Source organism: Salvelinus alpinus, chromosome 6, assembly GCF_045679555.1.
Source record: "Salvelinus alpinus chromosome 6, SLU_Salpinus.1, whole genome shotgun sequence".
Classification (NCBI taxonomy): Eukaryota; Metazoa; Chordata; class Actinopteri; order Salmoniformes; family Salmonidae; genus Salvelinus; species Salvelinus alpinus.
Window position 1 is genome coordinate 23,091,941 of NC_092091.1, and position 24,372 is coordinate 23,116,312.

At 48.1% G+C, this 24,372-nt stretch overlaps 1 protein-coding gene across 2 annotated transcripts in view; it reads right to left on the minus strand.

The window, feature by feature from the left end:
* LOC139578392 (metalloprotease TIKI2-like) overlaps positions 1 to 24,372 on the minus strand; it is a 105,275-nt gene that overhangs the window by 10,268 nt on the left and 70,635 nt on the right. For both annotated transcript variants that reach the window (XM_071405902.1, XM_071405901.1), the window contains exon 4: positions 15,505 to 15,679. In XM_071405902.1, the coding sequence (XP_071262003.1) occupies positions 15,505 to 15,679 (175 nt within the window). The remainder of the gene's footprint in view (positions 1 to 15,504; positions 15,680 to 24,372) is intronic.

Below are 24,372 nucleotides of genomic sequence, written 5' to 3' on the forward strand. Positions count from 1 at the left end.
GTCCATGTGGTCAAGACCCACGGTCACGTTTCTATTACTTCTCTATTTTCTTTCTTTCTGCATTGTTTAGAAGGGCCCGTAAGTAAGCATTTCACTGTTAGTCCACACCTGTTGTTTATGAACCATGTGACAAATACAATTTGATTTGATTTGACTTTGTTGTGCATGCTCAGAGACCCACGGTCTCTTGAAAACATGGACCAAATCAGGATCGCTGTAGGGGTCAATGGATTTCTGTAGGAACATTTAAAGTGTTTCCCGCTGGCTTTAAATATTTAGACTGTCTGTATGCTCTCAGTCTGTCTGCCAGACCCCACATGCTACAGTCACTACTGCTATACTGCTGGCAGAAAGAGACAGAGAGAGAGGAGGGGAAAAAGAGAGTGGGGAAAGAAAGAGAAAGTGTACAGGGAGAAAAAGAGGGAAAGAGAGATGGGGTAGACAGGGACTTGCAGGGGTTGGGCCTGTGGTGGGTTTAAAACATTTAGTGAAAATTGCCCCCTCCGTTTGTTTTTGTTGCTGACAGCTGAGGTCTTAACTCCTTGTCTGCTAGGACGGGAGGGGGGATGAGGGCAGCTGGCAGGCGTCTGGAGAAAGGTTCCCTATCTTGCACACACACACATACGCTGACTGTAGCTATGCGGTGTAGACACGTGATAGAAGCCATGACATCTCGTAGACCCCCACAATGGTCTATTTATCTCTCTCATCTGATTCCTGCTCCACCTTTCATCATTTAATTTCCTTCCCTCCAACTTTCACCTCCTCATCCCCTCTTTATTGCAATAAGCCCCCTCTGCTACATGCTAGTCAGGTTTAGCTCTCAGATCAGCTGATACATAGTAATTCATAACAGACTTTACGCAAATTTTTCTCAAAATCACAAGTGTAATCACTATTGTATGTGTGTGTGCATGAGTGCAATTGTGTCCATGTAAAATGTGTGTGTGTGTGTGTGTGTGTGTGTGTGTGTGTGTGTGTGTGTGTGTGTGTGTGTGTGTGTGTGTGTGTGTGTGTGTGTGTGTGTGTGTGTGTGTGTGTGTGTGTGTGTGTGTGTGTGTGTGTGTGTGTGTGTGTGTGTGCGTGTGTGTTTGTGTGCGTACCAGAGAAAGTGTGTGTGCATGTGTATTTGTATTAGCCAGAGGAGAGTTATGGAGATGGAGTGAGAGTACATGTTTTAATGCAATGTGGCGTAGCAGCCATTAGTGCTGAATGAGCTGTGATATGTTTTCAAGAGGCTAATGAAGCATGTAATCTACCAGCAGTCTAATGAGCCCTCCATCTAATTAGAGCTGCCTGGGAATCCCACCAGCACACCGGATAACGCTAAGCTAACCCTCAGGGCCTGAGAGGGACAGAGTCTATGGGCCTGACAGAGAGAGAGGCTAGCACTATGGGCCCAAACTCCTAACCTTAGACTAGATTAGTTATCAGTAGTTATTTTAATGATAACGGGGGAATGTGTCATACATAATATATTATGGGTCAGGAAAAATATACACTACCGTTCAAAAGTTTGGGGTCACTTAGAAATTGTATTGTTTTTGAAAGAAAAGCACATTTTTTGTCCATTAAAATAACATCAAATTGATCAGAAATTCAGTGTAGACATGGTTAATGTTGTAAATGACTATTGTAGCTGGAAACGGCTGATTTTTAATGCAATATTTACATAGGCGTACAGCGGCACATTATCAGCAACCATCACTCCTGTGTTCCAATGGCACAATGTGTTAGCTAATCCAAGTCCATCATTTTAAAAGTCTAATTGAGTTCCTCTGTCCAGTGTCTGTGTTCTTTTGCCCTTCTTAATATTTTCTTTTTATTGGCCAATCAGAGATATGGCTTTTTCTTTGCAACTCTGCCTAGAAGGCCAGCATCCCAGAGTCACCTCTTCACTGTTGACGTTGTGACTGAGGTTTTGCGGGTAATATTTAATGATGCTGCCAGTTGAGGACTTGTGAGGCGTCTGTTTCTCAAACTAGACACACTAATGTACTTGTCCTCTTGCTTAGTTGTGTACCGGGGCCTCCCACTCCTCTTTCTATTCTGGTTAGAGACAGTTTGCGCTGTTCTGTGAAGGGAGTAGTACACAGCGTTGTACGAGATCTTCAGTTTCTTGACAATTTTTCGCATGGAATAGCCTTAATTTCTCAGAACAAGAATAGACTGACGAGTTTCAGAAGAAAGTTCTTTGTTTCTGGCCATTTTGAGCCTGTAATCGAACCCACAAATGCTGATGTTCCAGATACTCAACTAGTCTAAAGAAGGCCAGTTTTACTGCTTCTTTAATCAGAAAAACAGTCTTCAGCTGTGCTAACATAATTGCAAAAGGGTTTTCTAATGATCAATTAGCCTTTTAAAATTATGAACTTGGATTAGCTAATGTAACAGTTTAGCTTCCGTCCCTCTCCTCGCCCCTACCTGGGGTCGAACCAGGGACCCTCTGCACACATCTTTTACATTTACATTTACATTTAAGTCATTTAGCAGACGCTCTTATCCAGAGCGACTTACAAATTGGTGCATTCACCTTATGATATCCAGTGGAACAACCACTTTACAATAGTGCATCTAACTCTTTTAAGGGGGGGGGGGGTTAGAAGGATTACTTTATCCTATCCTAACCACAGTCACTCACGAAGCATCGTTACCCATCGCGCCACAAAAGCCGCGGCAGAGCAAGGGGAACCACTACTTCAAGGTCTTAAAGCGAGTGACGTCACCAATTGAAACGCTATTAGCGCGCACCACCGCTAACCATTTCACATCGGTTACACTCATCCCCCTTTCGACCTCCTCCTTTTCTGCAGCAACCAGTGATCCGGGTCAACAGCATCAATGTAACAGTTTAAGTTTATGGCGTCCCCTCGCCCCGACTCGGGCGCGAACCAGGGACCCTCTGCACACATCAACAACAGTCACCCACGAAGCATCGTTACCCATCGCTCCACAAAAGCCACGGCCCTTGCAGAACAAGGGGAACCACTACTTCAAGGTCTCAAAGCGAGTGACGTCACCGATTGAAACGCTATTAGCGCGCACCACCGCTAACTAGCTAGCCATTTCACATCGGTTACACTAACACAATGTGCCATTGGAACACAGGAGTGATGGTTGCTGATAATTGGCCTCTGTAAGCCTATGTAGATATTCCCTAAAAAAATAGGCCGTTTCCAGCTACAATAGTCATTTACAACATTAACAATGTCTACACTGCATTTCTGATCAATTTGATGTTATTTTAATGAACAAAAAATTTGCTTTTCTTTCAAAAACAAGGACACTTTTAAGTGACCCCAAACTTTTGAATGGTAGTGTATGTAAAATATCTAATAATGTCAAAAAAACGTTTGTGAGAGACTTTCATGCTGCTGCCTTGCGCTGTATAGAGACTGTAAGGAGAATATGAGACAGACAAGTGATGGGGCTCCACACTGAGTCTGCTGCTAATGGGGAGATGACTGATGCAAAGATTACGTTTTAATATCGCACCTCTTCAGCTCTGACTTGTGATGGATCTAATATCAGACAGACCTTGTATGTGTGCCTGTGTGTGTGCATCTGCCTGTCTACTGTGTGTGTGTGTGTGTGTGTGTGTGTGTGTGTGTGTGTGTGTGTGTGTGTGTGTGTGTGTGTGTGTGTGTGTGTGTGTGTGTGTGTGTGTGTGTGTGTGTGTGTGTGTGTGTGTGTGTGTGTGTGTGTGTGTGTGTGTGTGTGTGTGTGTGTGTGTGTGTGTGTGTCCGTGCCTGTGTGCGTACATGTTTGAGTTAAAGTATGCAAGACAAAAAAGGCTGACCCCCGCCACAGCCCCAGCCCAGCGACACGGGAGACGGGGCCTGTGCATCGTCAGTCTCACGCACGGGACGGGGGGAGGGGGTGAGTAGGAGAGGGGGAGGTAGGGAGTGACACGTCAGCCCAACAGGGTGGACACTAAAACAGGACAGAGGCACCACTGTCAAATAATACACCCACACTGATACAGTAATACAGAAACACACATTCACAACACAACAAACACACACACTGACACACCTGTACAATTACAATACAAAGCTATCAGTGCAAGACCTCTAGTCGTCTTTCACTGGTGTCCCTTTGTTTCTCCTCCTATCCTTCTGTCCTCTTTTCTGTTTCCATAAAACGTTCCTACTGGGAGGAGGGGACGACATGGAAAGATAGAGTGAGACAGAGCAGATGGAGTTAAAGAAGAGAGAGAGATGGCGTCAGTGTGATACAGGGGGGATGGAGGCAGACAGGAAAGCAGACAGAGACAGACGAGGAAGAGAGAGAAGAGAAGAAGAAAGAGACAACGAGGGAGACGTTGTGACAAAGCAGGCGATATCTAGAGTGGAACAATAGGACCATGGCTTCAACAGAATGGAAAAACCTGCACTGAAATATTCTTTGTTTTAATATTATTCTTTTTTAAGCAAAAGTCTGAACAAACAGACACGAACAATAACCTAGTATAGATATACACACATACACCTCACTAGCCACAGTCCCCTTACAGACACACATGTATACACACACACACACACACACACACACACACACACACACACACACACACACACACACACACACACACACACACACACACACACACACACACACACACACACACACACACACACACACACACACACACACACACACACCACCTCTACATAACACACTAATATTCATGATCAGTTTGATGAGGAGGAGGTGGTGTGGCAGGGTGTTGGAGAGCAGCGTTTCAGAAGGTTCTCATTTGCTAATTCCTTGCTGCTGCCTACGTTCTCTTATTGAAAACATCCCCTGGAATTTCCTCCAGCAGCCACAGCCCAGCCACCACTTCACTGAGAAAGTGTGTTGCAGTGTGTGTGTTTGTTTGTTTGTTTGTTTGTTTGTTTGTGTGTGTGTGTGTGTGTGTGTGTGTGTGTGTGTGTGTGTGTGTGTGTGTGTGTGTGTGTGTGTGTGTGTGTGTGTGTGTGTGTGTGTGTGTGTGTGTGTGTGTGTGTGCGTGTGTGGGTGTGCGTGCATGCGTGTGTGTTGGCCAATGAAAGAGAAAGTGCTTGTGAGTGTGCTCTTAACCAATTACTATCAGCTGGTGCTGTGTCATTCTGTCCATGGAAAAGTGTACAACAATTGTCTTGGCCAGATCACCAGTGTGGTATGCCATACTGCCACAGTCCTTACAGTAGAAGGCCCAGGGTTCTGGATGTTACATAACACTACAGTAACAGTAACAGTAACAGTCTGGCTCTTACAGTACAGTCACATGATGAGCTCTCTGAAGAACAAAGCACTGAAGATGAAAGGAGCAGATGGGGGAGAGAGATGGATAGATAGAGAGAGGAAGGGTGGAGATACTGCTGGATACATCTGTATACAAAGTCAGTTCCTGAGAGAACAAGACCGCCTGTTCCAACCTACTGCTGATGTGCCATAACCTCAGTGATTATTTTCTTAGACTAATAGTGTGATTATTTGATACATAGCAGAGCAGCATATACAGTACATTGCATAAAGTGGAGCAGCAATGCCCTGTAATATCACTCTCACTGTAACACCACTCTCACTGTAACAACACTGTTACTGAAACACCACTCTCACTGTAACACCACTCTCACTGTAACACCACTCTCACTGTAACACCACTCTCACTGTAACAACACTGTTACTGAAACACCACTCTCACTGTAACACCACTCATACTGTAACAACACTCTCACTGTAACACCACTCATACTGTAACAACACTGTTACTGAAACACCACTCTCACTGTAACACTACTGTCACTGTAACACCCCTCTCACTGTAACAACACTGTTACTGAAACACCACTCTCACTGTAACAACACTGTTACTGTAACACCACTCTCACTGTAACAACACTGTTACTGTAACACCCCTCTCACTGTAACAACACTGTTACTGAAACACCACTCTCACTGTAACAACACTGTTACTGAAACACCACTCTCACTGTAACAACACTGTTACTGTAACACCACTCATACTGTAACAACACTGTTACTGAAACACCACTCTCACTGTAACACTACTGTCACTGTAACACCCCTCTCACTGTAACAACACTGTTACTGAAACACCACTCTCACTGTAACACCACTCATACTGTAACAACACTGTTACTGTAACACCCCTCTCACTGTAACACCACTCTCACTGTAACACCACTCATACTGTAACAACACTGTTACTGAAACACGACTCTCACTGTAACACTACTGTCACTGTAACACCCCTCTCACTGTAACACCACTCTCACTGTAACACCACTCATACTGTAACAACACTGTTACTGAAACACCACTCTCACTGTAACACTACTGTCACTGTAACACCCCTCTCACTGTAACACCACTCTCACTGTAACACCACTCATACTGTAACAACACTGTTACTGAAACACCACTCTCACTGTAACACTACTGTCACTGTAACACCACTCTCACTGTAACACCACTCTCACTGTAACACTACTGTCACTGTAACACCACTCTCACTGTAACACCACTCATACTGTAACAACACTGTTACTGAAACACGACTCTCACTGTAACACTACTGTCACTGTAACACCCCTCTCACTGTAACACCACTCTCACTGTAACACCACTCATACTGTAACAACACTGTTACTGAAACACCACTCTCACTGTAACACTACTGTCACTGTAACACCACTCTCACTGTAACACCACTGTTACTGAAACACCACTCTCACTGTAACAACACTGTTACTGTAACACCACTCTCACTGTAACACCACTCGTACTGTAACAACACTGTTACTGAAACACCACTCTCACTGTAACACTACTGTCACTGTAACACCCCTCTCACTGTAACATCACTCTCACTGTAACACCACTCTCACTGTAACACCACTCTCACTGTAACACTACTGTCACTGTAACACCACTCTCACTGTAACACTACTGTCACTGTAACACCGCTCTCACTGTAACACCACTCGCACTGTAACATCACTCTCACTGTAACACCACTCTCACTGTAACACTACTGTCACTGTAACACTACTGTCACTGTAACACCCCTCTCACTGTAACACCACTCTCACTGTAACAACACTGTTACTGTAACACCACTCTCACTGTAACACCACTCATACTGTAACAACACTGTTACTGTAACACCACTCTCACTGTAACACTACTGTCACTGTAACACTTCTGTCACTGTAACAACACTGTTACTGTAACACCACTCTCACTGTACCACTACTCATACTGTAACAACACTGTTACTGTAACACCCCTCTCACTGTAACACCACTCTCACTGTAACACCACTCATACTGTAACAACACTGTTACTGTAACACCACTCTCACTGTAACACCACTCATACTGTAACAACACTGTTACTGTAACACCACTCTCACTGTAACACCACTCATACTGTAACAACACTGTCACTGTAACACCCCTCTCACTGTAACACCACTCATACTGTAACAACACTGTTACTGTAACACCCCTCTCACTGTAACACCACTCATACTGTAACAACACTGTTACTGTAACACCACTCTCACTGTAACACCACTCATACTGTAACAACACTGTTACTGTAACACCACTCTCACTGTAACACCACTCATACTGTAACAACACTGTTACTGTAACACCCCTCTCACTGTAACACCACTCATACTGTAACAACACTGTTACTGTAACACCACTCTCACTGTAACAACACTGTTACTGTAACACCACTCTCACTGTAACAACACTGTCACTGTAACACCCCTCTCACTGTAACACCACTCATACTGTAACAACACTGTTACTGTAACACCACTCTCACTGTAACACCACTCATACTGTAACAACACTGTTACTGTAACACCACTCTCACTGTAACACCACTCATACTGTAACAACACTGTTACTGTAACACCCCTCTCACTGTAACACCACTCATACTGTAACAACACTGTTACTGTAACACCACTCTCACTGTAACAACACTGTTACTGTAACACCCCTCTCACTGTAACACCACTCATACTGTAACAACACTGTTACTGTAACACCACTCTCACTGTAACAACACTGTCACTGTAACACCACTCATACTGTAACAACACTGTTACTGTAACACCACTCTCACTGTAACAACACTGTCACTGTAACGACCACTCAGAATTTCTGTTGGATGGAGCAGTTATTTTCTGCTTGTTATGTTATGACTCCATGATCCCCTCTTGATTTTCATAAATAAGCGGATGCTGTGGCAAGATGGAGGGGAGGGAGGGTGCTGTGGCAAAATGGGTGGCCTGCCCAAACCACTTTATACACATATCGTATAGTTTAATTACCCCCGGAAAGGTCATGAAACGGGATGGGTAACTCTAGAACGCCTTAACCTGGACGCCCGCTCTTTTCCTCCCGTTCTTGTTTTCTTTCTGTAGTCTGGACATGGTTCCTGTAGAACGGCATCCAAGGCAAATGCAGCGGGGAACGTTAATAGTCATCAGCCATATGGAAGGGAGGAGCTCTTATAAACACTAGTTCTCCTCCAGCTCTGCTCTGAAGAGTCTGCAGCTGGGATGATGGAGAGGGTGTCAGAGAAGGCCCTGGACGGATGGGCCAAGACAGACACAGACAGAGAAATACAAACAGACAGTGATGATACAGAGACAGAATTACTATGATTAATACAGAGACAGATGGACAGACAGATATGAAAGCAGAGACAGACAGAGCTGAGCCAATAAACTGACGATGGCAGAGTATTGTGTTCCCTTAGGCCTCACCAGTACTATGCTCTATGGCTAAATCTATAAGGTGCTCTGCATATTTATCAGGCAATTTAACACTTCATAAGTAAAGTGTTAGCAGAAGATGATGTCAGAAGGTGACTGTGGGATATTTTGATATCAGCTTCTCTGAGAGCTGCTTCAGGCGCCTGGGAGAGAACCTAGAGGAAACGTAGTTCTCCACGGCCTGGCGCTCGCGTGTCTGTACTCCTGGGTTACCGCCTGGTTACGGCCACGCTGCTGTCATGTTTCTCATCAGCTCACACTACCTGTCAGCCCTCACACACACACACAGACACAGACACATAGTCACACACACACACCGGCCTGTCAGCTGAAGGAACGCAGACAGACAGACAGACAGACAGACAGACAGACAGACAGACAGACAGACAGACAGACAGACAGACAGACAGACAGACAGACAGACAGACAGACAGACAGCTGGCCAACAGGTGACTTGACACTATCCTTTTCACCAGGCACCCAGGTGAGGTCATCACAGGCCATACACCATACACCAAATCTTCTACACCAGTTCTATACCTCCAACTCCTCCCTACAACAGCCCTAAATCAGAGCCAATCCCTCCAACTCCACCCTACACCAGCTCTACATTACAGTCCATACCTCCAACTATACCCTACACCAGCCCTACATTACAGTCCATACCTCCAACTCCACCCTACACCAGCCCTACATTACAGTCCATACCTCCAACTCCACCCTACACCAGACCTACATCAGAGTCTATACATCCAAATCCACCATAAACCAGCCCTACATCAGTCTATACCTCCAACTCCACCCTACACCAGCCCTACATCAGAGTCTATACCTCCCACTTCACCCTACACCAGCCCTACATCAGAGTCTATACCTCCCACTTCACCCTACACCAGCCCTACATCAGAGTATATACCTCCCACTCCACCCTACACCAGCCCTACATCAGAGTCTATACCTTCAACTCCACCCTACACCAGCCCTACATCAGAGTCTATACCTCCCACTCCACCCTACACCAGCCCTACATCAGAGTCTATACCTCCCACTTCACCCTACACCAGCCCTACATCACAGTCTATACCTCCAACTCCACCCTACACCAGCCCTACATCAGAGTATATATGTCCAACTTCACCCTACACCAGCCCCACATCAGAGTCTATACCTCCAACTCCACCCTACACCAGCCCTACATCAGAGTCTATACCTCCAACTTCACCCTACACCAGCCCTACATCAGAGTCTATACCTCCCACTTCACCCTACACCAGCCCTACATCAGAGTCTATACCTCCCACTTCACCCTACACCAGCCCTAAATCAGAGTCTAATTCTCCCACTCCACCCTACACCAGCCCTAAATCAGAGTATATACCTCCCACTCCACCCTACACCAGCCCTACATCAGAGTCTATACCTCCCACTTCACCCTACACCAGCCCTACATCAGAGTATACACCTCCCACTCCACCCTACACCAGCCCTACATCAGAGTCTATACCTCCAACTCCACCCTACACCAGCCCTACATCAGAGTCTATACCTCCCACTCCACCCTACACCAGCCCTACATCAGAGTCTATACCTCCCACTTCACCCTACACCAGCCCTACATCAGAGTCTATACCTCACACTCCACCCTACACCAGCCCTACATCAGAGTCTATACCTCCCACTCCCCCCTACACCAGCCCTACATCAGAGTCTATACCTCCCACTCCACCCTACACCAGCCCTACATCAGAGTCTATACCTCCCACTTCACCCTACACCAGCCCTACATCACAGTCTATACCTCCAACTCCACCCTACACCAGCCCTACATCAGAGTATATACGTCCAACTTCACCCTACACCAGCCCTACATCAGAGTATATACGTCCAACTTCACCCTACACCAGCCCTACATCAGAGTCTATACCTTCCACTCCACCCTACACCAGCCCTACATCAGAGTCTATACCTCCCACTCCACCCTACACCAGCCCTAAATCAGAGTATATACCTCCCACTCCACCCTACACCAGCCCTACATCAGAGGCTATACCTCCCATTCCACCCTACACCAGCCCTACATCAGAGTCTATACCTCCAACTCCACCCTACACCAGCCCTACATCAGAGTCTATACCTCCCACTCCACCCTACACCAGCCCTATATCAGAGTCTATACCTCCAACTTCACCCTACACCAGCCCTACATCAGAGTATATACCTCCCACTCCACCCTACACCAGCCCTACATCAGAGTCTATACCTCCAACTCCACCCTACACCAGCCCTACATCAGAGTCTATACCTCCCACTCCTACCTACACCAGCCCTACATCAGAGTCTATACCTCCCACTCCACCCTACACCAGCCCTACATCAGAGTCTATACCTCCCACTTCACCCTACACCAGCCCTACATCAGAGTATATACCTCCCACTCCACCCTACACCAGCCCTACATCAGAGTGTTTACCTCCAACTCCACCCTACACCAGCCCTACATCAGAGTCTATTTCTCCCACTCCACCCTACACCAGCCCTACATCAGTGTCTATACCTCCCACTTCACCCTACACCAGCCCTACATCAGAGTCTATACCTCACACTCCACCCTACACCAGCCCTACATCAGAGTCTATACCTCCCACTCCCCCCTACACCAGCCCTACATCAGAGTCTATACCTCCCACTCCACCCTACACCAGCCCTACATCAGAGTCTATACCTCCCACTTCACCCTACACCAGCCCTACATCACAGTCTATACCTCCAACTCCACCCTACACCAGCCCTACATCAGAGTATATACGTCCAACTTCACCCTACACCAGCCCTACATCAGAGTATATACGTCCAACTTCACCCTACACCAGCCCTACATATGAGTCTATACCTTCCACTCCACCCTACACCAGCCCTACATCAGAGTCTATACCTCCCATTCCACCCTACACCAGCCCTACATCAGAGTCTATACCTCCAACTCCACCCTACACCAGCCCTACATCAGAGTCTATACCTCCCACTCCACCCTACACCAGCCCTATATCAGAGTCTATACCTCCAACTTCACCCTACACCAGCCCTACATCAGAGTCTATACCTCCAACTCCACCCTACACCAGCCCTACATCAGAGTCTATACCTCCCACTCCACCCTACACCAGCCCTACATCAGAGTCTATACCTCCCACTCCACCCTACACCAGCCCTACATCAGAGTCTATACCTCCCACTTCACCCTACACCAGCCCTACATCAGAGTATATACCTCCCACTCCACCCTACACCAGCCCTACATCAGAGTCTATACCTCCAACTCCACCCTACACCAGCCCTACATCAGAGTCTATTTCTCCCACTCCACCCTACACCAGCCCTATATCAGCGTCTATACCTCCCACTTCACCATACACCAGCCCTACATCAGAGTCTATACCTCCCACTCCACACTACACCAGCCCTACATCAGAGTCTATACCTCCCACTCCCCCCTACACCAGCCCTACATCAGAGTCTATACCTCCCACTCCACCCTACACCAGCCCTAAATCAGAGTATATACCTCCCACTCCACCCTACACCAGCCCTACATCAGAGTCTATACCTCCCACTTCACCCTACACCAGCCCTACATCAGAGTCTATACCTTCCACTCCACCCTACACCAGCCCTACATCAGAGTCTATACCTCCCACTCCACCCTACACCAGCCCTACATCAGAGTCTATACCTCCCACTCCACCCTACACCAGCCCTACATCAGAGTCTATACCTCCCACTCCACCCTACACCAGCCCTACATCAGAGTCTATACCTCCCACTTCACCCTACACCAGCCCTACATCAGAGTCTATACCTCCCACTTCACCCTACACCAGCCCTACATCAGAGTATATACCTACCACTCCACCCTACACCAGCCCTACATCATAGTCCATACCTCCAACTCCACCCTACACCAGCCCTACATTACAGTCCATACCTCCAACTCCAACCTACACCAGCCCGACATTACAGTCCATACCTCCAACTCCACCCTACACCAGCCCTACATTACAGTCTATACCTCCCACTCCCCCCTATACCAGACCTACATCAGAGTCTATACCTCCAAATCCACCATAAACCAGCCTTACATCAGTCTATACCTCCAACTCCACCCTACACCAGCCCTACATCAGAGTCTATACCTCCCACTTCACCCTACACCAGCCCTACATCAGAGTCTATACCTCTCACTTCACCATACACCAGCCCTACATCAGAGTATATACCTCCCACTCCACCCTACACCAGCCCTACATCAGAGTCTATACCTTCAACTCCACCCTACACCAGCCCTACATCAGAGTCTATACCTCCCACTCCCCCCTATACCAGACCTACATCAGAGTCTATACCTCCCACTTCACCATACACCAGCCCTACATCACAGTCTATACCTCCAACTCCACCCTACACCAGCCCTACATCAGAGTATATACGTCCAACTTCACCCTACACCAGCCCCACATCAGAGTCTATACCTCCCACTTCACCCTACACCAGCCCTACATCAGAGTCTATACCTCCCACTCCCCCCTACACCAGCCCTACATCAGAGTCTATACCTCCCACTCCACCCTACACCAGCCCTAAATCAGAGTCTATACCTCCCACTCCACCCTATACCATCCCTACATCAGAGTCTATACCTCCCACTCCACCCTACACCAGCCCTACATCAGAGTCTATACCTCCCACTTCAACCTACACCAGCCCTACATCAGAGTCTATACCTCCCACTCCACCCTACACCAGCCCTACATCAGAGTCGTGTAGAAGATGCACAAAATGGGAAAAAACTCAAATGAGCGATGTTATCGGACACAATTTTAGCAGTACCTCCTCAAAATGTTCTATATAGTCCCATTTCCTTCAAGCCCAGTAGTAAACCCACTGCTTCTCCTACCTGTTCTCTCTCTCTCAGTCCTTACTTCTGGCTGGGAGGACTGGTTTGGTTCACTTGTTATCTGTGGTTCACGTGGGTTCCAGGATCCCAATGAAAACACACAGTTTAATAAAGGAAGGAAGTATCTTCAGATTCATCAAGGGTTATTTCCTCCACCGGTTTACTGGAATGCTGGTCATAGATGTATTTATTAGATGAAATCAACTCATTACTCCTAATACACATACAGTGTGTACACTTGTGAACGCACAGCTATAGTACACTTACTGTATAACCATGCACACACACACACACACACACACACACACACACACACACACACACACACACACACACACACACACACACACACACACACACACACACACACACACACACACACACACACACACACACACACACACACAGTAACTGTGCACAGCTGGTTATTGCTGCAGTGGCCTTGTCCAAACACTGGGTAGAAGGAGCGAGGGAGTGAAAAATGCTCAGAGGAAGGAACCAGGCGATCAGCATTAATCATGCAGTATGGTGCACAGCACTAAGCACACACCCAGGAGACTGCACCACCCATCTACACACATACGCACACTCCCCTCTCCCCCAGGACACACTGCAACATTCAGGAAACATTAGCAGCATTAGTGTGGAATGATAATTGACACAAACATCTCATGGTTTCTTCATTTCTGGATTTGGGAGGGAACTGCTGTTGTGTGTGTGTGTGTGTGTGTGTGTGTGTGTGTGTGTGTGTGTGTGTGTGTGTGTGTGTGTGTGTGTGTGTGTGTGTGTGTGTGTGTGTGTGTGTGTGTGTGCGTCTGCGTGTTTGTGTGTGTGTGCGTGTGTGTATTTTACATGTGTTTCTACATGCCAGAGATCTGGGAACCATTGAAGACTATTATTGTCCTGCACTGTCTCCAGTTTTCAAACACAAGTTTCAAACACAAGATTGAGAGCATTTTGCTCAGCATAAACACACATTAACATGGGTACAAACACTAACCAGACACAAACCTGATATCTCTTTCTCACTCGCTGTCCCCCCCATACACACAGACCCACACACAAACACACATAACCAGACACTCAGACACTGTGCAGATGTAGATGTAACTGTATCCGTGAGCATTCCTTGCCTCCACTGAGATGTTGGGTGAGTAGCACTGTAAGCTCCTCCCCTCTCCTCTCCTCTCCTCTCCTCTCCTCTCCTCTCCTCTCCTCTCCTCTCCTCTCCTCTCCTCTCCTCTCCTCTCCTCTCCTCCCCTTTCCTCCCCTCTCCTCTCCTCCCCTCTCATCTCCTCCCCTCTCCTCTCTACGCCCCATTAGTCTTTACTGGTGGCTGGGGAGAGCTAACGGTGGGCTGAGGTGCAGGGCAGCACTGTGAACATGGCCTCCTGCCTTCATCTGTCTCCTGTCCTCTGGCTGCCAAAACCCACCTCTGACTGGGCCATAAAGACAGGTAATCTATCATTTACTACTGTCGCCGTCATCCACCCTGCAGCCACTTCCAGCTCCCTATGTCAAGTAGATTAGCTTCAGTGTTGGTGAAAGACGAACACACAGTTTCTGTGAGCACAACAGAGTACCAGTGATGGGGTCCCATAGAAGTGCCCATAGGCACAGATCTAGGTTGAGCTTACCCTCCCTAAATCCTAACCTAACCCAGTAGTGGTAAAATGTGAAACTGACCTTAGATCAGTGTTATGTGGTTAACTGGACTCATAACCTTACAACCCTTCCCACTCACCTGCACCAAAAGCAAAGAAGAAGGTCTGGGAGGGGTTTCGCTGGATGAGGGCGGAGATGCGGTGTGCCATTCGCTCATTGCGTTTGTAGATGAGCTCCTGGCGGAAGTAGTTGTCAATCTGAAGTGCTGTGGTCTTCTCATGGGCCGGCAGGGAACTGTTGATGAAGTGAGGGAGCTGAGAGAGAGAGGGGGGATAGAGAGAGGGGGGGAGGGGCGGGGGGAGAGAAGGACGGGGAAAGAGAGAATGTAAGAGAGGGAGGGGAATGGGGAAAGAGAAGAAGAGAGTGGGAGAGGGAGGGAAGAGAAAAGGACAGTGGGAGAGGGAGAGAAGAGGAAAGAGAGGACAGAGTGGGAGAGGGAGAGAAGAGGAAAGAGAGAAGGACAGAGTGAGAGAGGGAGAGAAGAGGAAAGAGAGAAGGACAGAGTGGGAGAGAAGAGGAAAGAGAGGACAGAGTGGGAGAGGGAGAGAAGAGGAAAGAGAGGACAGAGTGAGAGAGGGAGAGAAGAGGAAAGAGAGAAGGACAGAGTGAGAGAGGGAGAGAAGAGGAAAGAGAGAAGGACAGAGTGGGAGAATGAGGGAAGAGGAAAGAGACAAGGACAGAGTCGGTGAGGGAGGGTGTTAGTGACGTCCTGGCACACACAAGTGCCTGTGTGAGACCTGGCTGGAGAAAGTGTTCCTGACATTTGTGCCAGCGTGTGTTGCATGACAGCCTGATGGAAAATGACCACCCGCTACAGAGAGAGAGAGAGAGAGAGAGAGAAGAATGACACGGCTCTACTCTGCTGTGTGTGTGTGTGTGTGTGTGTGTGTGTGTGTGTGTGTGTGTGTGTGTGTGTGTGTGTGTGTGTGTGTGTGTGTGTGTGTGTGTGTGTGTGTGTGTGTGTGTGTGTGTTTAATTGGGGTTTGATTGATTTACAGCAGACAGCTTCCTGGCAGTAGTCAGCTCTTGGCCAGCTCAGAGGGATAGGCAGTCCATTAATCTGCAGGGATGATCAGGGGTCCAGGAGGAGCAGGAGGGGAGGGGGGTCTGGTGTTTAGAGGGGGGCCTCAATGGCCACGGTTACAGAGTCCCTGCTCTATTATAAAGCTGCTCTGAAAGACACACACACACACCGGGGGCCAGGAGGCAGCAGAGCAGACTGCATCTGAGCCCCATCCCTGTGCTGTTCTCTGGGAGTATCCTGTTCACTTCCTTCCAGCTCTGGGGTCAAAGCATTTGTTAGGAGCAAGTTCCTCTCCGCTTCCTGACCAGAGCTACTCCCCCCAGTGGAGATGGAGGGAGTGATGGGGGAGTAGGGAGGGTAATGACAGGAAGGGGTTATCAGGAGAGAGGTCAGAGGGAACAGGGCTGTGCGTGGGCTGTGCGTTCGAGAGAGGGAGAGAGAGAGAGTCTTGTCTCTTGGGGCGTTAAAGACTGATTGCCCAGAGGGCCTTGTAAAGTACTGTATGATGTGTACTCCACTGTACTGTATGTTCTGGACACCTGTAGCTGCTGAACACACTGTGTCTTATTGAGTAGCAGCACTAAAAGTCATGAGGAGGACTGGAGAGCTGCAAGCCAAGGGAGCATGAAAAGCTTCTAATCACGTACATGTGCGTGTGTCTGTGATGGGTTGCGCTGAGACATAGATGGGTCAGCTGTCGTACTCCTGTTAGCATGCAGTCTCTATCTCACACACTCCCCAAAACACTCTCACCCCTCTCTCCCATCTCACACTCATAATCTCCTCTCTCTGTCTCTCTCTCACCAATAATCTCTCTGTCTGTCTCTATCTGTCACCTCTCTCTCTCTCTTAATCTCCTCTCTCTCTCTCTCTCTCTCTCTCTCTCTCTCTCTCTCTCTCTCGCAGTGCATGCTGGGAGTTTTTTGGAGTTTGAGTGTTTGGTGTGGAGGGCTCTGTCCTAACTTCAAAGTTAGGGTGGAAGAGGACAGAGTTAGTTTCCTGGGGTTTGGAAGGTGTGGTGTGCGCGATGGCTTCTCAGCCTAGCACGGAGGAGACGCTGTCGATACGGCATGAATTCAGGTGTGTTCCTGAGAATAGAGTTAAAGTGGAGGAGGTTCTGCTTGCAGTCGGTGAACAGGTATGAGCTGAATTTATACATTCTGCTTCTAGAATGAACAAAGCTGTGGTTGTGTTCATGAAAAGAGCAAATTTGGTTGGTAGGCTAATTGCTAGTGGAATATTTGTAAGGGTGTGTTGGTGCCAATTCCACCTCTTTCTACCCCTTCGACAAGGGTAGTAGTTGCAAATTTGCCTTCGTTTATTACGGATGATCAAATCAGGAAAGAGCTGAGTCGTTTTGGTAAACCTGTCGGCAGGTTTTCAGGCAGATGCCGTTAAGCACGTTGTTTCGTTCCGGAGGCAAGTGTTTATGTTTCTGAATAACAATGAGCAACAGCTAAATGTGCATTTTAAAGTGAGGCATGGTGAGGGGCTCTACGCAGGGTTTGCCAGCACAGATAGTCTACGGTGTTTTGAGTGTGGGAATTTGGGGAATAAGAGCTTTGCGTGCCCACATAAAAGCCGTAGACAAGGTGAGGGCACAAGCGCCAGTGGGGGAAATCGAGGTCAACGTGCAGGGGGCAATGAGATGCAGACAGCAGAGGCTGGGCCTAGTCATGCTATGGATGGTGGTGTAGATGAGGCTGTGTCTAGTCAGGCTAGAGATGGTGGGGTAGCTGAGGCTGGGTGTAGTCATGCTATGGATGGTGGTGTAGATGAGGCTGTGTCTAGTCAGGCTAGAGATGGTGGGGTAGCTGAGGCTGGGTGTAGTCATGCTATGGATGGTGGTGTAGATGAGGCTGTGTCTAGTCAGGCTAGAGATGGTGGGGTAGCTGAGGCTGGGTCTAGTCATGCTATGGATGGTGGTGTAGTGGAGGCAGGGTCTAGTCATGCTATGGATGGTGGTGTAGAGGAGGCTGGGTCTAGTCAGGCTAGAGATGATGGGGTAGCGGAGGCTGGGTCTAGTCAGGCTAGAGATGGTGGGGTAGCTGAGGCTGGGCCTAGTCATGCTATGGATGGTGGTGTAGATGAGGCTGGGTCTAGTCAGGTTATGTTAGTGGATGAGGAGAGTATAGTGGGGAAGTGTAAGAGACTAGGGGGGAGGAGGAGGGTGTCAAGCAGAAAAGGAAAAAGGGTGTGGTCAAAAGCACCATGGAACCTTTTCCTGGTGCTGGGGGGGAGGCCCTGACCAGAGAGGAAGGGCAGGTGGTCAGGATGGGAGATGGAGAGGAGTAAAGTGAATCTGAGGAAGAGGACGATGAGGAGTTATTTTTTTCAGACTCCTCTTCAATGGGTCCGGAGCTGACAGCCAGTCAAGCAGAAGGGTCAAAGTACACGTTGAGGGAACTGACAAGGTTACTGAATGAGACCAAGGGGGAAAAAAGTTAAGGCTTTTTTTCTGATCCAAGAAAGTTTGTAAGATCAGTACAACATGCTATGAAAAATGAGGGGCATGGTGTCCTCTCACCCAGGAAACGGTTTATGTTGAGGAAGTGGGTCACAACAGTGCGTAAGGGTCTACCTTCAGACACTTTAGATGTATAGTTTCTTTCTGGCACTGGGGCTTTTTGAGCTTTGCTATTGGTCTCTTTCTTTGCTGGCTTTTCTCACACTTCTTATGGAGACTCTTCGGGTAGGATCACTCAATATAAATGGCGCCAGAGATGCGGGAAAGAGGAGTGTGTTGGGTGAATATGTAAAACAAAAAAAAGTATGGGTGTTATTTCTGCAGGAGACGCATAGTCATGTGGTGAATGAAGTCCATTGGGGGCTCTGGTGGAAAGGGGCAAGTGTATTGAGCCAAAAATGTGCTCCTCATAGGAGGTGTGTAGGGGTACGCTGCTTGTTGTAAAAGCAGAAATGAACAACATGGGTGTTGTCTTTATAAATGTGGATGCACCTAATACAGAGAGAGAGAGGAGGGTTCTATTTGGGTCTTAGACAGGAACTCTCACAGGTAGCGCCTGAGGAGACGCTGGTGGTCGCCGGGGACTGGAACTGTACAATGGATTTTACGAAAGACAGAAATGGGGAAGAGCCTCATTCAGTGTCAGTGGGAGTGTTAAGGGACATCATTAATCAGTTCGACCTAGTGGATGTTTGAAGAGCTAAACATCCCAACACAAGACAGTATACATGGGTGAAGGTTTTTGGGGATAGGGTGGGTGCAGCCCGACTTGATCGGTTTTACATGTCCAGGAATCAGAGCAATAGGCTGTTGGGAGCTACCATTCTCCGGTGGGGTTTTCAGATCACCACATAACCATGGCCCGGCTGTCTATTTCACCAGGGCCCCGGCAGGCATCCTATTGGAAGTTTAATGTAAAGCTCTTACAAGATGCCACTTTTTGCTTAGGTTTCCAGACCTTTTGGGAAAGGTGGGGGCAGCGAAGAGAGGCGTATGAGTCTCTGAGTCAATGGTGGGATGTGGGGAAAGTCCAAACTCAATTTTTCTATCAACAGTATACAGCTTTCTCATCCTCAGAGGCTAGGAGAGTATTGGGGGAACTCGAGCATAGTATCAGTGAGGAGGAGGTAGAGCTGGTGGGGCAAGGCAATGTAGGCCTCCAGGCTAATTTAGCTGAATTACGTAGGGACCTGGGTAGTTTTTTCCAGGTTAAGGCAAAGGGAGCACTTGTAAGAGCTAGGTTCTCCATGCTCAAGGAGATGGATGCTCCCAGCTCCTTCTTCTTTGGTTTGGAAAGACAGAGCGGTGAAGCCAAGGGTATGCATTGTCTAAGGCTGTCTGATGGGCGGGTGACCTCTGTGGTGGGGGAGATGCGGGAACGGACTGTGGAGTTTTATACTGAGTTGTATAGGGCAGAAATGTGTGATCCTATGTGTGCTCAGGTCTTGTTTGAAGGCCTCCCTAAGCTCTATCTGGCACAGAGGGATGAAATGGACATTCCTCTGTTGTCCCATGAACTGGTAGAGGCCGTAACCCTGATGTCCCCCGGTTGTGCACCGGGGGTCGATGGACTCCCAGTGGAGTTTTATAAAAAATTCTGGGGAATAATTGGACAGGACTTCTTTTGCGTGTTACATGAATGCGTCGGGGTAGGAGAGTTGCTGATGAGCTGCCGTCGGGCGTCTCTGACTCTCCTGCCCAAAAAAGGGAACTTGTATGAACTTAAGAACTGGAGGCCTGTGACATTACTCTGTGCGGCCTACAAGATATTTGCCAAGGTCCTCTCTAACAGACTGAAGTCCCATTTAGACTCGATAGTACATAAGGACCAAACATATTGTGTACCGGGATGCTCAATCACGGACAACTTGTTCTTAATCAGGGGCATGTTGGACTTGTCGAGAGGTTCTAATGTGTACTTTGGACTGGTCTCTTTTGATCAAGAAAAGGCTTTTGATAGAGTGGACCATGAGTATCTGTTTAATGTGATGTCTGTGTTTGGGTTTGGGAAGAGTTTTTTTGACCTGTGTGAAGCTGTTGTATGCTGGGGCGTCATGTATGGTCAAGGTGGGAGGGGGGCTCAGTAGACCAGTCTGGGTGAGATGGGGCATTAGACAAGGATTCCCTCTATCTCGGCAGTTATATACACTAGCCATTGAGACTTTTTTGGGACTGCTACGCAAGAGACTGCAGGGAGTGTGCTGGACAGGCATGGATGTGGTGACAGGCATAGCAGTGTCAGCATATGCAGATGATGTTTCTGTGATGGTCAGGGATGGTCAGGATATGCAGGCACTAGAGAACAGTCTGAAGGTGTACGAGGGAACTTCATCAGCAAGAGGGGCAAGAGCAAAGCTCTGTTATCTGGGGCATGGGGGGATAAGGCCCCTCCTCTGCTTCCAGGGGGTTTGCAGTAGAGTTGTGAAGGGCTTAAAGTGTTGGGGGTGTACCTGGGCTTGGAGAGGTGGGTCAGGAAGAACTGGGAGGGGCTGTTACAGGCAGTGGTGTTAAGACTGGCCAGGTGGAGGTGGCTCCTGTCCCAAGTGTCATATAGAGGGAGGGTGCTGATAATCAACAGCCTGGTGGCATCTTCCCTTTGGCATAGACTGGCTGTCCTCAACCCCCCCCCCCCCCCCCTGCCGGTCTGCAACGCAAGCTGGTGGACTTTTTCTGGTCGGGCCATCACTGGCTGAGGGCGGCAGTGTTGTACATGACCGTGCACGAAGGAGGACAGGGCCTGGTGGAACTGGAGAGCAGGATGGCTGCTTTCCGGCTAAAGGCGGTGCAGAGACTGCTGTACCATACTGATGTTGGCTGGAGGGAACCAGCATGCGCAATGCTGAGGAGAGCTGGAGGATTAGGGTTGGACCGGCAGCTGTTCGTCATGAAGCTGGAGAGGCTGAGTACAGCAGGTCTCTCAGATTTTTACTCTGCAGTGCTGAGGGCCTGGCAGCTGCTAAGGGCCACACGACAAGGGGGTGTGGAGCCTGGGCTGTGGGTATGGGAGGAGCCTATTTTCTACAACCCAGCCATCCTTTTGAGATCGGTTCAGTCGGCCACCCTGCAGAGGCAACTGATGGCAGGGGGTTTACAAAGGCTGGGTGACCTGCGACTGGCAGGGGTGGAAAACCCCGGAGGTCCTGGCACAACAAACAGGAATAACGTCTCTTAGGCTGCTGGAGAGATTCCTGGAGGAGGTCCAGGAGGCACTGTCTGAGCCGGTAAGGGGGGTGTTTGAGCGGCCAAAGGGGGAGGGACCACCAATGTTTCCGCCACTGCAGGTGACGGCAGAGACTGGAGACTGGCTAGGATGGTCTGGAGGATTTGTTAGATTTTAACACTCCGAGCCTGGGGGAGTTTGAAGGGGTGGGAGGTAAAGCCCTCTACAACCTCTGCGTTAAGGTAAGGAACATTAGGAGCCTAACAGGAGTGTATGTGGGGCGGAGAGTATGGTGGGTTTTAGATGGAGGGGGCTCTACAAACCCCCAGTACCAAAGAGGTCAGGGGACCTCCAGTGGAGGGTTCTTCATGGAGCCCTGGCCACTAACACCTGGTTGGCACGGGTTGAACCGGGAGTCGGACAGGGGTGTCCTTTCTGTGTAATGAAAGAAACTGTGATTCATGTGTTTTCTGTGTGCACCAGGTTAATGCCATTAATGTCTCTGCTGGAATGTCTGTGTGAGAGGTTGGGGGTGGTTTTTACTGTTGGGATGTTTATAATGGGGAACAAGTACTTTAATAAGGAGAAGGCCAAATGTGTTTTGTTGAATTTTCTGTTTGCTCAGGTGAAGTTGGCTATTTGGCTAACAAGGAGGAACAGGGTCAAAGGTGGGGGATAACAGACCCTTTACTAGTGTTTATTGGGATGGTCTCTGCGCGCCCTAGGGTTGAGTTTGACTTCTATAGAATGATAAAAAGTGTGGAGATGTTTGAGGAGATATGGTGTGTTGGGGGGGCTGTCTGTATAGCTGGGGAAGATGTTTTGGATATACAGTTGTAGAAGTGGTGTGTTTTTGGGGGAATTGTGATGTTGTTTTGTATCATGTGGTAGATGGAAAGGTGAGTATGGTACACGTATGCAGTACAAGATATATTTAGGTGTTTTATTTTTAAGGGGCGGTGATGAGTTTTAAAATGAAATGAGAAAGTTTCATTAAAGAAAGACAAAAAGTCGACGTGCACTGTAACTGCCAGATCTTTTTTGTTATTTTATTTTACTTTATTTGTACTTTCTTTGTGTTCCTACAATAAAAACAAAGTATAAAAAAAAAGAAAGACAAAAAGTCAGTCTCTCTCTCTATCAATCTGTCTACTCTCTCTCAAGATCTGGTTTTCATGGCACGTAGTAATGTGGTTAAACACATGGTTATTGGTGTATATGACATTGTGTGTAACCAAGGACATTAACCATATTTACTTTTTGATACAGCTCTGATCTCTCCTGTATCATGTATCTTTACAACTCTCCTTCCTCTTTCTAAATACCCTTTTCCCTCATATCCCCCCCCCCCTCTCTTGTGACTCTTCTTTCTCAATTTTGCTCTTTCTCTCTCTTTCCTCTTTCATTCTCTCTCTTTCTTGTTTTATTCTCTCTCTCTCTCTGTCTGTCTCTCTCTCTCTCTCTCTCTGTCTCTCTCTCTCTCTCTCTCTGTTTCTCTCTCTCTCTGTTTCTCTCTCTCTAGGACTGGTGGGTTCTGTGGGACTGGAGTGTGAGTGTCTAGGCTAGAGAAGGAGAAGCAGAGAGGACGGGGGCGGGGGTGGCGGGGGGTAAAGAGAAGGGGAGGGAGCCCCATCGGTTCTCTGATGAATGAGGACCGCTAGAGCGTTTAATGAAAACAGAGAAGAAAGAGGTGGCCAGTTGGAGGGGGGGTGAACCACATGCAGATAACTTATCACAGGAAAGCCCATTAGCTGCAGTCTATCCTGACCGCTCAGGAAATGTGAAATGACAGGGAAACATTTCCTCCCTTCCTCACTCCTGGTTGCAGCCCTGGCCAGGGCCTCCGTCTGCATTCTCTCTTTGAACGTCCTAATTGCTCTACACCCTCTGGTGGATTGGCCTGCTCTGCTACGGCTGAGGCGGAGGAATGAGTAGGGCCCTCCGTGTTGAAATCCATTAACCTCTCCCGCCTGCGGCCCATCAGGCCCCCAGTAGATGAAGACTGAGCTGGGAGAGCATGGGGCTGGGGATTACTGTCCATTTATCAGGGAACACCTGCTACTCCGGTAGAAAGTTCATAAGGCCTGCCATAGATCAGCACAGCCAGGCACCGCCATCAACCATTAGATGGTTATAGCATGTGGTATGGAATGTTAATATGTGTTATTATTAGATAAAGACCCCAGGCTCACTGGTCTGATTTAGCGGAGGGACACAGGAGACAACTGTAGGAGACATGGTCTTTAGGGACCAAGGATACAGAAGAGAATGTCTTATTCCATCATTTGTCTGGCCG